Source organism: Callospermophilus lateralis, chromosome 10 (genome assembly GCF_048772815.1).
Source record: "Callospermophilus lateralis isolate mCalLat2 chromosome 10, mCalLat2.hap1, whole genome shotgun sequence".
Taxonomy (NCBI): domain Eukaryota; kingdom Metazoa; phylum Chordata; class Mammalia; order Rodentia; family Sciuridae; genus Callospermophilus; species Callospermophilus lateralis.
In genome coordinates, this window is record NC_135314.1 from 25,624,860 (window position 1) to 25,640,500 (window position 15,641).

A 15,641-nucleotide genomic window follows, 5' to 3' on the forward strand; every position below is an offset into this window, starting at 1 on the left:
TAACGTCTCAGTACCCACATGTCCTCCGTACCTCTTATGGGCTTCCTTTATTGGACATGTGCTGATAAAGATGCTGGCCAGGATTCAGAGTAGCCCAAAGAGGACTATTTCAGAAAGTCAAAGGCCCCGAAAACCAGCATCAAGAGCAGTGAACAGTGACAAATTGTAAAAAAAAACAAAACTGACATACTAAAGTGGTTAATGGCAGGATCAAGACAGAAACAAATGTTGAAGGCTAATTTGTTCCAGTTATCACTTCAGAGTGTGAAAGTTAAAGGGATATTAATACAAAGATGCCATATCCTTAAGGGTCTGGGGCAGCTCTGTCCCACATAATTTCCTGTTAAGTTGAAATATTCTGAAATGTGCTGTCTGCTGTTGTAGACAAGTCACACAAGGGTACTGAGCATGTAAAATGCGGCTAGTATGACTAAAAAACAGAATTCTCTGTTCCATTTGATTTAATTAGCTAGTGGCTATTAAATTAAGAGTGCAGGTCTAGGGTGACTTGCAGAGCTGGAGAAGTGGCAAAAGTACACCTCCTATAACTGAGGTGCTGAGGTTTTAAAAACAAGAGATGGGGCTGGGTATGGTGGCACATGTCTGTAATTCCAGGGACTTGGGAAGGTGAGGCAGGAGGATCTCAAGTTTGAGGTCAGCCTAAGCAACTTAGTGAGACCCTGTCTCAAAATTTTAAAAAGCGGGTAGGGATAGGGATGTGGCTCAGTGGTTAAACACTCCTGGTTTCTTTTCTTTTCTTTCTTTTTTTTTTTTTTTTTGTTTCTGGTACTGATTTAATACCCAGTGCCAGAAGCAAAAAAAAAAAAAAGAAAGAAAGAAAGAAAGAAAAAATATAAAAAATTAACCCAAGAAATAGGATCTCCTTCTATAGGAGCTCACTCCACTAGTCACTGTGAAATATTATTCTGCCAACAGTTGGAAGATGAATTAAACAGGCAAGAGCAAAGACAGAGACAGACTCAATAGTTCAAACTGAGTGAGAGACCTCACAGCTGTACTAGTGAGGAGGTATTTTAAAAATCTATCTAGTCCATATTGGCAATCAATGAATAATTTAAAATTTTTAAAAATTCTCATTTACAGATTACTATATCATTCACCAAGAGAATATTTGGGGAAGTGATGAATTCAGTTTAGAAGTGTGACGATTAAAGTGTCTCTGAAACATTCCCAGTATAAAGAACTGGAAATATTTACCAATCCAGAACAAGAAATTTTTGGTTAGAAAATATTGTCGGGTGAGTTATGTAGGCAGTATGGGCAGACAAATTTGTAGACAAGACCATCTAGGAGAGGTGAAAAGAGTAAGAAGGGAGCCAAATACTGTGCCTTGAGCAACAATGGTAGTATTTAAATAGTAGAAAGAAAAGGAAACAAGAATGAATGCAGGCAGCGATTAGTTCTATAGAAAATGTTCTATATGGAGAGACACACTTAACCCTAAAAGAATCTTCCAAAGTAATTTACATTGTAACCTCCATTTTATAAATGAAGAAACTGAGACACAATAAGTTAAATCATCCTCTCAAGGCTCATCAGAACAAGTAAGTGTAAGAGAAAGAGTCTGAATCCAGGCACTCTACTTCCAGAGTCCAGAGCCCATGCTCATGACCCATCCATTCAGGAGATGGAGAAAGAGACGAAAGAGAGAAGAGAGGGGGAGAGAGCACCAATATGGACTGAAAAATATCTGTGTATAGCTTTGGCTACAGTACAAGCCAAAATGGGTATGCTGTACAGATAAAGGTATTAAAACAATTTTAAGTCCCCTCTTCTCATGTAAGAAATGGTTCTAATAGGAAAAGCAAATCCATCCACCTGACTTGAGCTTGGCTCAGTCACAGACTTTCAGATTAAGGCCACTGGTAGGCACATAAATTAAAATTGGAAGGGCAACTACCTAATCCACTGTTCTTCTTGAACCAGTTCCCTTTTAAGAAGGTTTTAAAGAACATACATGAGGCTAATGGTGGAACAATCATAAGGGTCAGAGGACAAACACTAAAGCAGGAGGGTTACAAGTTCTAAGCCAGGTTTGGCAACTTAGCACAACCTATCTCAAAAAAAAAAAAAAGGTTGGGGATGTTGCCCAGTGGTAAAGCACCTCTGGGTTCAATCTCTAAATTTGTAGGACCAACCAAACAAACAAACATGAGAGGAAACCTCCTCAACATGCCTTGATGTATATAACCAGGGATATGAACACTAGTCTAGCTTTCTAGATTCCGGGAAAAAAAAAAAAAAAAAGGAAGCATTTGCTAAACAACAAACATAATGTAAAGGTTTCGGACAAGTATAGGGTGAAAAAGAGTGGGATTTTTGGATTATTTCTGAAGAACAAACGTAACCTCAAAATAATGACTATATTTTAATTAAATGTGTAAGTTCACTATATACATTTTCCCCTTTATTTGTATTTTCTTCATAATATTGGGTTATCAACAATGGCCAACCCTTACTACATTCTGGTTAATGAATAATTAACTGTAAATTTACAGGTAGGGAGGTGCAAAAGTGAAAGAAGACCATACTTAATTTTCACAATTTTCTTGATAAGACAAAGAAAGATCACCCAGTGTTACAGCAGCTGACTGAATAAGAGGTTGTGGATGGTAGTGAAGATCTGAAACAGTCCTTAACAATAGTACAGGGCTGGGGTTGTGGCTTAGTGGTAGAGCTTGCCTAACACGTGTGAGGCACTGGGTTCCATCTTCAGCACTACATAAAACTAAATAAGTAAAATAATGGTATTGTGTCCATCTACAACTAAAAAATTAAAAAAGATGATGATTAAGAGTAATACATGGAGCCAGGCATGGTGGCACACGCATGGAATCCCAGCAGCTCAGGAGGCTGAACAGGAGAGGATAGCGAGTTAGTGATGCAGTAAATAACTCAGTGAGACCCAGTCTCTAAATAAAATACAAAATAGGGTTAGGAATATGACTCATTGGGTGGTTGTGTGCATCTGAGTTTAATCCCAATACCTCCCCCACTCCAAAAAAAAAAAGAGTATGGCATGTGTGCATTCAACTGTATATAATTCCTCTGTGATGACTCCTTTATTTTTATTATTATCAGTGTTATTTACTCTATTTTTTAAAAAATTGTTGGTCGAACCAAAACAAAACAATGCTGGAAAGTACTGAAAAGAATGGGAGAAATGATTTGTAAAAAAATACGGTTACCTCATTTTTGTAAGTAACTGTCTCCCCTACCAATTTTCACTAAAACAAAAATAATAACAACAAACCCACCCCCATTTATGTGTGTATGAGTAAAGTGGGGGATGAAAAAGGGCCATGGAATAAGAACACTTGAAAAATATAAACATCCATAGTATGCTGTTAGGTGAGATAGATGAAATAGACTCAAAATTCAACATGGATTATTTCCACTCATTCAACAATAATCTATTCAATGAAAATACCGAATAATATAAGAGAATTCTGAGCAATTTATAATTTTTATTGCTATAATTTTAAGTGAAAGTTTTTTAAAAAGAGAAGAACTACAGATATTTGTACTACATCTTAAGGCAAAAAGAGAAGATACCAACAATCCCACTCTTACTCTGCGTAGAAGGTATATAAATCGTAGTGTTGTAAACTGATGCCACACCACAATTCATATTGACATCCCAAACTGCAATGTGAGGGTGTTTGATGGTAGAACCTTTAAGGATGCAATTAAGGTTAAACAGGGTCTTAGTGGTGGAGCCCTAGTTCATAGGAACTAGTGTCCCTCTGAAAAGAGGAGGGCACATCATAGATGTGTGCACAGAGAGAGTCAGTGGAGGGCATAGGAAGAAGGCCACTATCTACAAGCTAAGGAGAGAGACTTTGGGAGAAATCAAACCTGCTAACGCCTTGATCTTGGACATTCAGACTCAAAAACCAACAAAAATAAACTTCTGTTATTTAAGTCACTAGCTCTGTAGTATTTTGTTATAACATCCCTAGCAGACTACTATGTGCACTTTGGGTAAAGTTATCATGACCACAACAAAAAGTATTTAATCTATCTAACAATGTAAAGCAAAATAAAAAGTAAAACTGCACAAGATTATTCCTGTTCACCACCCTCCAAATATCCAAGTTTTTGTATTTTGGGGGATGAGGGTAGGACTTATAAGCAAGTCAAAATCTGAATCACAAAACAAAGATATTAAACTTCTGGAGAACTAAATAAAAGAGAAGGAAAAATTTACCTCAGTTAAATGTAAACCAAAGCAAAAAAGAAAAAAGAAAAATTCCAAGTCACTTTCTTGAAAACAGAAGTGAGAGAAATGTGGAAAAGCTTCCAATAAAGAATCCCAGGTGACTGGAAATTAAACAGCATAACTTTAAGGTGTACAAAATGCAACTAACAGTTTTATCTAGTGCAGTGGCTCTCAAATTTTAGAAAATGTTACAATCATGTCAAGGATTGAGTTAGGACACACATAACTTGGAAGAGTTTCTGAATTCAGTCCTTAGATGGTGCTCAAGAATGGTCAATTCTGACATGTTTCTAGATTCCACACGCTGCTGGTTCTAGAAACTGCAGTCGGAGAAATACTAATTTAGTGTGACTATGAACTGTATTTTAATAAATATGATAAATATTACGTGGTCATAAGTGTTAAGTTTCACTTATGGCTACTGTTCCTTTCAACTGTGTGTTTATTCGAAGTTCCTACTTGTCTCAAGTTCTATCTACATGAATTCTATCCTGAACTATTTCAAAATGTAATTTTTGAGGAGTAGGAAGAGAGTACTGCAATGACCAAAATGAGAATCATTTAAATTAAAATCAAACTTGCCACTGACAATAGTTCTATGAGGTTCCAATTCTTAAAAATCACTAGCTCTAAGTTATATTTAACTCAGTAAATTATATAAAGAAATTTACCAACATAAATCTTAAGACTAGATTAAAAGTAAATATAAAAAGAAGATGTGGGCAAAGGTCATTTCTTTAAATAAGTTGTTTTGAAATAAGTTCTAGTACTTTTTTTTTAAGTACAAAGTAAACACAGTAATAATACTTACCGTCAGTGCAAGGGCCATATGGTTCCCTGAATGTGCCTTTGAAGGAATGATTTCCATACGGTATGGGAAAACCTTTGTGTCTGATAGTCAATTATATACACAAACAAAAACAACTCAACCATTGTGGTAGAGTGCTATAAAATATCGAAGCTACTTTACAAAAGCTCTAATGATACATATGAAGTTTCTATACTTTTAAAAAGAATTGAAAACCAATGCAGTATTCTCTTCAGTAGAGAGCCTAAATTCTACATTTTGATAGCTACAATATGCAAAATCTAACTTTATAACAGGAATAAAAGCAACTTCTTGTCATTACACATTAGCTATACAATAATACCTTTATAAAAAGTACCATGATAGATTATTATTTTTTTCTTCCTCTTCTATCCAGTATCTTTTGTGAGAGGCACTTTATAAAAAGTACTAGTTTTTTTCGACGCTATAACAAACATAGACATAGCGTAATGATATATTTTACTATGCTAACAAAGTATCATAAGAAATTTTTATAAATTCAAAAATAGGTTGTTGGTAACATCATTACCTTTAAAGCATTGATTTGACTTTCATTCACAATATTAATTCATTAATCTTAAACAGCAGTTCCGTCTATAAAATATTCTACAGCTTTTTCCTTTTTGAAAATTAAGTAAATAAAAGCAGTTTAGATACTCGTGACTTCTAATTAAACAATATCAACTTCATTTCACAGCATTGATTAGCAGAGAACATTTTCAATTAAAGTGATATACAATTTACAAAAATAGAATGATTATATAATGCAAAACATTGTACTCCATTATGTAGAATATACATGTGAGTATGTGTATGTTTGTGTGTGTGTGTGTGTGTGTGTACACATATTTCTTTTTTAAGTTTCACAAATAGCCCTTATTCAAGTACTCTTTCAGGTTTCTCTTGAAATAATTACTTTGCTATATTATTTTTAAATATATAAAAAACAAAAGGCTAATCTAAGAAAGATTAAGTTTCAGTGTACATAGACTTAAAAATCTGCTGCTCACTTTAGTGAAAACCTGACTGAATTCATAACAAGTTTAGGTGCCATCCTAAGTTCAACAACTTAGTAAAAAATATAGAAATATTGTAAGTGTCAAATACCTAGTAATTTTCCAGTATGATACCATTATAGCAAAATAAAAAGACTGTACTAACTTACATCACCCAAACTTAATTCCCAGACAAAATTCATTTATATATTATAGCTAAAACAATGAACTAATATACAATATACCTGCTTACAAACACATAGGTAGCCATAAATAAAACTTTATTCTTTAATTTCATTTACAAGCTACCAAATATTATGTATCGTACACAAGTGCTGAACACTTAAAATGGCTGTCGTCATGGAAGAATCCAGACTGAATGGAAAGCTGCTGCACAAAGAAAAGAGCAAAGTAACACTGTAACAGAAAGGTGGCAAAAGCACAGTTTTGCCATAATAAAATCAGATTTATAATTATACATCAGTTCTGGTTAAAACAAAGTCTGAGTGCCATGCGATTCTCAGCTTTATTATTTTCAGTCTGGCTAAAGTCTGTATAGTCATTTTGTCTTTTGCAGTTATTAAAATTAAAAAAGTTAAAAACTATAGCAGCAACAAGCAAACCCTGTGACAGGAAGGCAAGGGTTAAGAACTAAAAAAAGTTTATACAGTGTGTTTAGGGAAAGTGTGTGTGCAGTTTATCTTCCATCAGCAGGAGTTCGACTGAGGGACAACATGATTCGGGCAAAGCGCTCACAGAGTTCATGTGTGGAATAGGAAGGTAACTTTGGTGGCTCATGGAAACCTTTAATCTCCGTAGAACAGTCAAGCAGTTTTGGCAGAAAATCGGTGAGCTTTTCTTGGAGGTTTGCTGCAACACAAACAATCAGATGTATCAAAACACTGAGAAAAATTATCAAAAGAATATCAGCAATTATGATTATGTAGCAGAGGCCAGTTGATGTTTTATTTTGAAATATGTAAAATTAGTTGGCATTTTGTTGAAGAGATAAAATATAAATGGCAACAGCAATGTGAACAGTTTAATTGGTAAATAGGGAAAACCAGTAAATAGGGAAAAACCAGTAATGATGGAAATATAAGAATATTAAAGAATGTAAAATAGCAAGAATAAATATCTTATTTTAAATTCTTTTAATCCTAGCAACTCAGGTACTCATCAGTATTGTGTAAACTTACATTCCATTTCTTGTCCAAGGTACGAACACCATCGATTCCTCATATCTTCCACAGCAAGTATATCTTTTTCTTCCATTTCATCCACCAGGAGCAGGGGCAAAAATGGAACAATAAATTCATTCATGATAATCAAACCATTGTTTACTTCTCGATCCTCTCCAGATTCGAACAGTTCTGCAGCTTGCTCATTTAATTTCTTAATGCAATGAAAAAAAAAAGAGCTTTATTTCCTTTTTAATTAAATAAAATACTTGTAAGTGTTAACACTGAAACAACACAATAGGTATTTCACAAACAGTACTGAACAAATAGTAATCAAGAAAAACAACCTATTCCAGCACTAAAAAATCTCTTTAGAAAAAAAAAATGTGCATATGATAGCAATAGAAATCAAAATAAAAAGCAGTAAAGATAAAAAATTTTTAAAGTATATGTTCATCTTATATTACTTCAATCATCATCATTATAAAAGCCATTTTAAGAGATTTAGACTAGACTACATATTAATTGGAAATCTCATCATCATCTCTTATATAAAGGTCAAATAAATACATACTATTATATTCATTGGTTTAAAAATGGAAAATAATTATTTTTTCCTTCAACAAGTTTTTGTTGTGTACACACCATATTCTACAAACTTCTCTACATACAGGGATACCCAAGGATTGTCAATTACTGCCAAAATTATTTTTTGAAAACAAACCTAATGATGGTAAACTTAATGAAACTTAAACTGACTGAAACTGATAAGCATGACGGGTAGGCTTCCTCACAGTTTGCCACCAAGAAGTGCTGTCAGCCTGGCACTTCCACCTGCCCCTCCTCCATATCTAAGGCACAATAAATCCATCTTCATTTTCTGTTGTTTACATTCCAGGACTTTTCACTTGGTGTCTCTTTGACCTGAATGACACTCTCCCTTCTCTACATTTATTCAAGGAGATCCCAGTGTTATCTATCTCTTAAAATTATTTTGAACAATTCCAGACATCTCCTTTTGCAAATGCAAATAAATATGAGGAGCATAAAAATTATTTGTGTATGTATGTTACCAGATGATTGAGTTCTCTAAGAAAATGTGTCTTACTTATCTCTATATCCCTTAGAACTTGATACTCAGTAAATATACAATGTGAAAAACGTGAAATGAACACTCCTGACCCAGTTTCACCTAAATCCCTATATAAAGTAACTAAGTGTAACCGCTTTACTATTAAAAATGAAAAGAGAAACATTTATCATTTTTTGAACATTTTAAGAACAATCATTTGGGTTGCATTTTTATTTAAAATCAGCTATAATAAAAACATTTCCATAGCCCCCAAATTCATTGTTCTAAGTTAAAAACTGCTCTAATACATTCAATGCCTGTCTCTATGTACTTATATAAAACTCTGAATGTTTTTTAAGCTAAAATATATTTAATTCAAGTGTTCTTTCTCAGGGGAATATTTAAAAACCCTTGAAACTGGTCAATTAATATTCTCAGGACTAGGGATAAGCACAGTTGTAGGTGTGAGGTCCTAGGTTTGATTCCCAGAGCCATAATAATAATAAATTACAATAACACCATCCACAACTGACATAAAATCATCAACAATTTAAGTTTGAAAATGGACTCAAATGCAGCAAAAATCAGCTAAATAGTAAGATTGTAAGTTGCTAATATTCCCATTCAAATATTTTAACTACATACTACAATTAGTTTAAGCTGTGTGATTCTATTGAAAGAAAGCATTTCAACAGCAGACTAGTTTAAGTTTTTTAAAGTACATTTAATCCACTTAATAAACCTATTGTGGGTTCAAAAAAATATACACTCCTTGAACATCTTTGTCTCTCTGTTTTGAAAAAGAAAAAAAAATACAACTTAGGAATTCACAATACAGATCAGAATGATGTATGATGTCAGTAATTAGTTAACTCAGTGAAATCTAATAATAAAATTTTAATGGAATTTTTTATTTTCTAAAGGAAGGCTAGATGATTTAAGGAGCATCAATAAAGTAATCCAGACATTAGAAGTTAAATAAACTCGTGTAAGAAGAATTCTTTAAAGTAACTTTTGAAGTTTGTAATAATATTTCAGCACTTATTAAAAATATTTAGGAGAAAAAACTACTAAATCCAGATGCACCAAAAAAAAAAAAAAAAAAAAGATTTCACAGTGAATTCTTTGCCATTATATACAAGTATTCCACCATTTATAAAATCTCAGAACATTGATACTTTGTTTTCTAACATTTTTTCCTTAAGATCTAAGCAGCCCTTCCTTGCCCACCAAAAACAGGAGTGGTAGTGTGATGATGAAATCTAACACACATGAAAACAATGTAATCTCATGTTAGGAACATTTCTGGCTTAACACCTAAATACCTGAAACTACAGAAGAAGGATAATGAACTTTTGCCATCTTAAGGGAACAGATTCAGTGTATAGACATCATTGTGGTTATTACCCTGCCAGAATTTAGTCAATCACTTACATGTGAGTCAAGAAAACTTGCCCAGGGAAAGACAAAATCATAAACATACATTGAACATTCAACTTACTAGTAAACATTCTCTTCTATAATGTGATATCAATTCTTCATCATGTCCTCTGTATGGGCCCTTAGACAAGAGCTCTTTGTTATTCTGATAAGCACAAATAAGGAACAGCAAGGAATCTATATAACTTAAAAATGAAAAACAAATATTGTATTAGCATTTCATTTTATTAAATTTTTTTATTCTACTTTGTTATATATGACACAGCAGAATGCATTAATAATCATATTATACATATTGAGCACAATTTTTCATATCTCTGGTTGTATGGAAAGTATATTCACACCATCCATGTCTTCATTCGTGTACTTAGGATAATGATGTCTAGCATTTCATATTTGTAAAGAAAAAAGTCAATTATAATTACAAAACAATTTAAGTATATGCTTAAACCATACACTATATGCCCTAGAAAATCTCCTAAGCAACAGCAACACATGAAACCATAAGACATATCTGTCTTCAAAGAAAAACAAATAGAATGTAGAAATTAATAAAAGTTCAGAGATGAGGCCATAGCTGATCAAATCAGCACCAAGTCTTTCTGATATTTATTTCTGGTATTTATTTCTCTCTCTTTTTCTGGTACTGGAAATTCAACCCAAGAGCACTCAGCCACTGAACCACATCCCTAACCTTTTTCTTTTTTATTTTGAGACAGATTCTTGCTAAGTTGCTTAGGGCCTTGCTAAGTTCCAGAGGCTGGCTTTGAAATTTTGATCCTCCTGTTTCCTAAAACACTGAGATTATAGGTGTGAGCCACCAGGCCCAGCTTGTTTTTCTGACGTCTTCTATTTAGACTCAAAATTACGACTGATATGAAAGCCAACAATCTACTTATTTAACAACACAGCATCGGTTTTCTCTGTGAAGGATGGATTGGGATCTTTTGTTTCAAAATCACAAATATCCCCTGGTACATGTAGTGATTGCTTGTAAAGTTTTCTGTATGTACATACACAGTTCTAGTTGTTGAGAAACATGTAGAAGACAGAAGAAAGAATATCCAAAGGCAACAGAGGAAATGGAAAGAGAGAAAGGTTCTTCTAAATCTGGGAAATCTATTGGGATAAAATAAAAAGAATTCTGTAAATAACACAAAAGGCTGATGAGGCAAAGTTTATGTGTTATGTCATACAGTATAAGCCTAGAATTCAAGAAATTTAAACTAGGCTTCAAAAAGAAAGGGAAAATGTTTTAACAGAGTATTGTGTTTTTATCAAAGATCATTGTTGTCTTAACATGTTCAAAGAAAAACAGTCATATGTTTGTATAACTGAAATGTGAAAGATACCAGCTTTGAATCATTTTTGTCCAGTCATGAATGTTATCTTTTCACAGATTAGTGTAAAAGAAAATAACACCCTAAAAGAAGGAAATACTGTAAAAGATTTATTTTTAAACTCTATATTGCCAATCAATGTTACTGTTTATTATTTGCTTTCTGTGCTCAGATATGAAATAAATTATTTTCATACTCAATTACTAAGAGTAAAATTTGAAAATATACACATTTATGACAAATCAAATTACACATATGAAACCATCATGATAAATTTTCAACATTTTTTAAAAAATGCTTTTTTCCTAAGAATTTGAGAAAACCTGAGTATGAAATTTTATTTTGAAATGATATGACTATGTTAATAAACATATTCTCAACTAAAGATTTTGTTTTATTAATGAAAAAAGGAAGTACTAATATAAAATATTTTTATTCTATTAAATTGTGGTGGTTGGTTGTTTAATAAATAACTGGTTCTTTTATCTTTCCTTTTATACCTATAACACTTGCTATTAAAAGGTCTCTCCTGAGTGATATTAATATCTGGCCTTACAGACCTGTGTCACCATTCTGAGAATAGTTCTAAGATTATGATCTTGGTACAATTCTTCACTAAGAGGACAAAATGTTTAAACATTTTATCAATTTTAAATGCTTATGAATATATAAAAATTCAAAATAAAATTCAGCAGTCTAATTACTATATTCTTATTTATAAAATAAGACCATGTAACAATACATCTGTAATTCTAGCAATTTGGGAGGCTGAGGCAATTTTGAGGCCAGCCTGGGTGACTTAGCAAGACCCAGTCTCAAAATAAAAATTATAAAAGATGAGGAATTTTATTCATTGGGAAAATGCCCAAACAGTCCTGGGTTCTATCCCTAGAACAACAACAACAACAACAACAACAACAACAACAACAACAAAAAGACTGGTAAACTCAGTTCCTAAAACCATTTACTCCAATACGCACAGAACTGACAAAGACTCATCAACAAGTATTTAATTGCAGGGTTTCAATTCATTAAAAATAGGTTTGACACAACCTTTTGGCAATATGTTATATACCACTAGTTATGGTAACATTATTTAAGAAAGTTATAAGGCTAACATTTCTCCTAAAAACATACCATATTATTTGACATCATTAAAAATTTCTAATTGATAATCTCAATCTAACAAACATTGACTTGATGAACAAATACATATTTGAGAACTATCAAGCAAATTCTGAAATTTAAACATTCTTCAAAGTTATATCTTTGAATGTCTTTTACCAAACTTTAAGAAGTCCAACAGACTTTGAGAAACTAAAGTAGAAGCTATGCAACTGGTTACAAAATGATATTTTTACCTTTTTAATTCTTATTAAATGAGATAATTAATTAATTTGTTATTTTGAGATAGGATCTTGCTACATTGAGCAGGTTGGTCTTAAATACCGAGGCTCAAGCAATCTTCCTGTCTTAACACACTTTTTGTACATATTTCACAAAATTATATAATATATGGGTGTCCATATTTAAAATTTTCTCTCCCTTATTAGTTGAATGACCTTGATAAGATTTTTGTAGAGCCTTGGTTCTTTATCTGTAAAACTGCATGCTTTTTTGATCTTAGACACTATACAATTTTAAAACTATATTACTATTTTGTTCATATAAGCACAAAACTGAGTGTAAATATTCTTATCAAGGAAATAAAATCTAAACTCATTAAGTAAATGGGGCTATTAATCAAAACAGCAATCTATATCAATGAGCAAAATGAATTATTTTATAAACAATACAGTAACTAGGACCTTAATAATTCTTATCTATTTAAACACAATGCTATGTAAAACACTGCTTTTCCTTTTGTATGTGAACTCTTAATACTGTGATAACTGTAAAAATGCCAGCACTGTACTCCAGAAGAACACTAGCCAACAGAACTCTCCATGATGGCAAACTGTTGTATTGTGCTGGACAACAGAGCAGCTACCAGCAAAATTTAGCTGCTAAACATTAGAAATGTGGATGGTATGACTGAGAAACCAAATTTTTACTTTTAATAATTTTAATTAATTTAAATTGTGACACCCAGTTGGTCACAATTTATACTAGATATAAATGTCGATCTTTTCAATAAATAAATAAATCGTTACCTCAATGGAGACTTCTTACACTTTATTAAAACAAGAAACAAATCAATGTTCTTTTTCCTTTGCCACAATAATACACTTTATTGAAACTACAGTACTTAAAAAAAAAAATCTCTAGTCAAATTAGTGTTAAAGATATAAATCAAAAAAGTATGTGGAGAAATAAGTAAATGCAATCTAGTAAATAAATGGCACAGTAAGTCAAAATTCACCCTGACTCTTAATGATAATTAAAATAACAATATTATATAAGTAGAAATTATTTTATTTTAAATTTAAGTGAATATTAATTTAAAATGTGTTTACAGTCACATTACTTACAAGTTTTCTACAGATATATTTTTTATGGTACCTGAGAATTAAAATACTGGAACCAGCATCTCTGACTTAAGTCAAGATCAGACTCATAATATGAAAAAGCATAGTGACTGCTGGGTAATGCTAGGGAACAGAAAGGTTTCTCTGCAGGGCTACCAGCTCTTTCAGTCCCCCACAAAGTTTTGGGGCTTTGATTTAATCCACTTTCACCCTAAATTTTAAGTGCAGTATCTCAGAGCTAATAAAAACAATGACACTAATGCCAATTCCAGAGATCCGATTTGTTTATTTATTTATTTAGAGAGAGAGAGAGAAAGAGAGAGTTTTTAATATTTAATTTTTTTTAAGTTTTAGATGGACCACAACATCTTTATTTTATTTTTATGTGGTGCTGAGGATCGAACCCAGCACCCCGCGCATGCCAGGTGAGCGCACTATCTCTTGAGCCACATCCCCAGCCCTAGAGACTTGATTTAAATGGAAAATATATTTAATAGTTATTTGAGAGCCCTAAGTATTGTATTTGCAATTTTTCTGCAATAAAAATTATTCTTAATAAAAAGTTTTTGAAAAATGTGGTGCATGCCTGTAATCCCAGTGGCTTGGGAGGATGACACAGGAGGATCATGAGTTCAAAGCCAGCCTCAGCAATTTAGCAAGGACCTAAGCAACTCAAAGAGACCCTGTCTCTAAATAAAATACAAAACGGGTTGGGGATATGGCTCAGTGGTTAAGTGCCCCTGGGTTTAATCCCTGGTACCCCTCACCCCCCAAAAAAACAAAAGTACACTATGAATAAAATCTTTCCTGAGATAAATCTTTTCTTATTTGTGCACTTTGCCTTACCTTTCTCTTTGAAAATTTTCTAATCCAATTATAAGATACATAGTTGTTTCCCTAAATTTCTTATAATCCTGATGCCACTCCTGTAGGTGAAAGAAAGAAATAAAAATATAAACACTAAGATTTAAAATTAAAATAAAATTGTTCATAAAGTAATAAACTATTCTGTTTGAGTAAAGAGAAATAAATAATTCAGGAGAAAAATTATGTAAATCACACTTCACTTTCCAATGAATACACACAGTAATATGTATACAATAACAAATGAACATAATACATATAAAAATTATTAAGTATGAATAGGAAACAACAGATCTAGTTAGAAGGTAAGAAATACAAAGGTTGGGTAATCAGTTTATTTTTTCTCAAAATTATTTAGTATAAAATCATTCTATTAAAATATTACTATAGGACAAAATTAATTATCATTTATCAGAAATGTTTGGGACCTGAAGTGTCTAAGATATCAGAGTTTATTAAATTTGTGGAATATTTGTATAGACTTTACCAGCTGAGCATCCCTCATCCAAAAATACCAAATCTGACATGCTCCAATATCCAAAAAAAGTTACACTCAAAAAGTTTTGGATGTTAGAGCATTTCAGAAAATTATTCTCTATTGCACTGAAGGTAGGAGGAAAATTATTACTTTAGTATATTTCAAAGTTTGAAAACTATTATTTGATATAGAATTTTAAAGAACTAAAAGAAAAATGTGATAATACATTTGTAGTTCAGTAGTCTACACATGAGATATGGTAAAAGGATACCTGCAGTTCACATTTCATTGCCTCCCCTCCTGCTCGCCCTTTAAAAAGTTTATTGAGCATGTAATAGAGTGAAGTGAGTCAGGGCTGACAACCTATAAATCTTTAAGGCAACAAAATAATGATTTTCTTCAATTGTTTACTAAAAATTGACTCAAGATAACTGAAATTCAATATAGAATTTACCTAAGAGAATTCTGATAATAAAAATATTAAAGGTTTTATAGAGACATCATTATAAACATGTTAATAAGAAACATATATATAGACTATTGGCCAACCATGTTCTCCTAGAATAAACTATTTTAACTTATACATTTTAATCTTAATTTTAACTTTTCAAGGCATAGTTTTTATACTATCAGATAAAAAAAAAAATTTGTTCTCCAAGTATAATGTTAACTTTGCTGGAGAAGGTATTCAAACTGCCACTCCATGTTGTCATTAGAACTACCTTAGTAGT

General features: G+C 32.2%; 1 protein-coding gene across 2 annotated transcripts in view; it reads right to left on the bottom strand.

Annotated features, from left to right (window-relative positions):
- Positions 1–3,468: 3,468 nt before the first annotated feature.
- Usp25 (ubiquitin specific peptidase 25) overlaps positions 3,469–15,641 on the bottom strand; it is a 139,994-nt gene continuing 127,821 nt past the window's right edge. For both annotated transcript variants that reach the window (XM_076868800.1, XM_076868799.1), the window contains 4 exons: positions 14,415–14,494; positions 9,822–9,945; positions 7,267–7,462; positions 3,469–6,937 (listed from right to left, as the gene is read on the bottom strand). In XM_076868800.1, the coding sequence (XP_076724915.1) occupies positions 6,765–6,937; positions 7,267–7,462; positions 9,822–9,945; positions 14,415–14,494 (573 nt within the window). In that variant the 3' untranslated portion in view covers positions 3,469–6,764. The remainder of the gene's footprint in view (positions 6,938–7,266; positions 7,463–9,821; positions 9,946–14,414; positions 14,495–15,641) is intronic.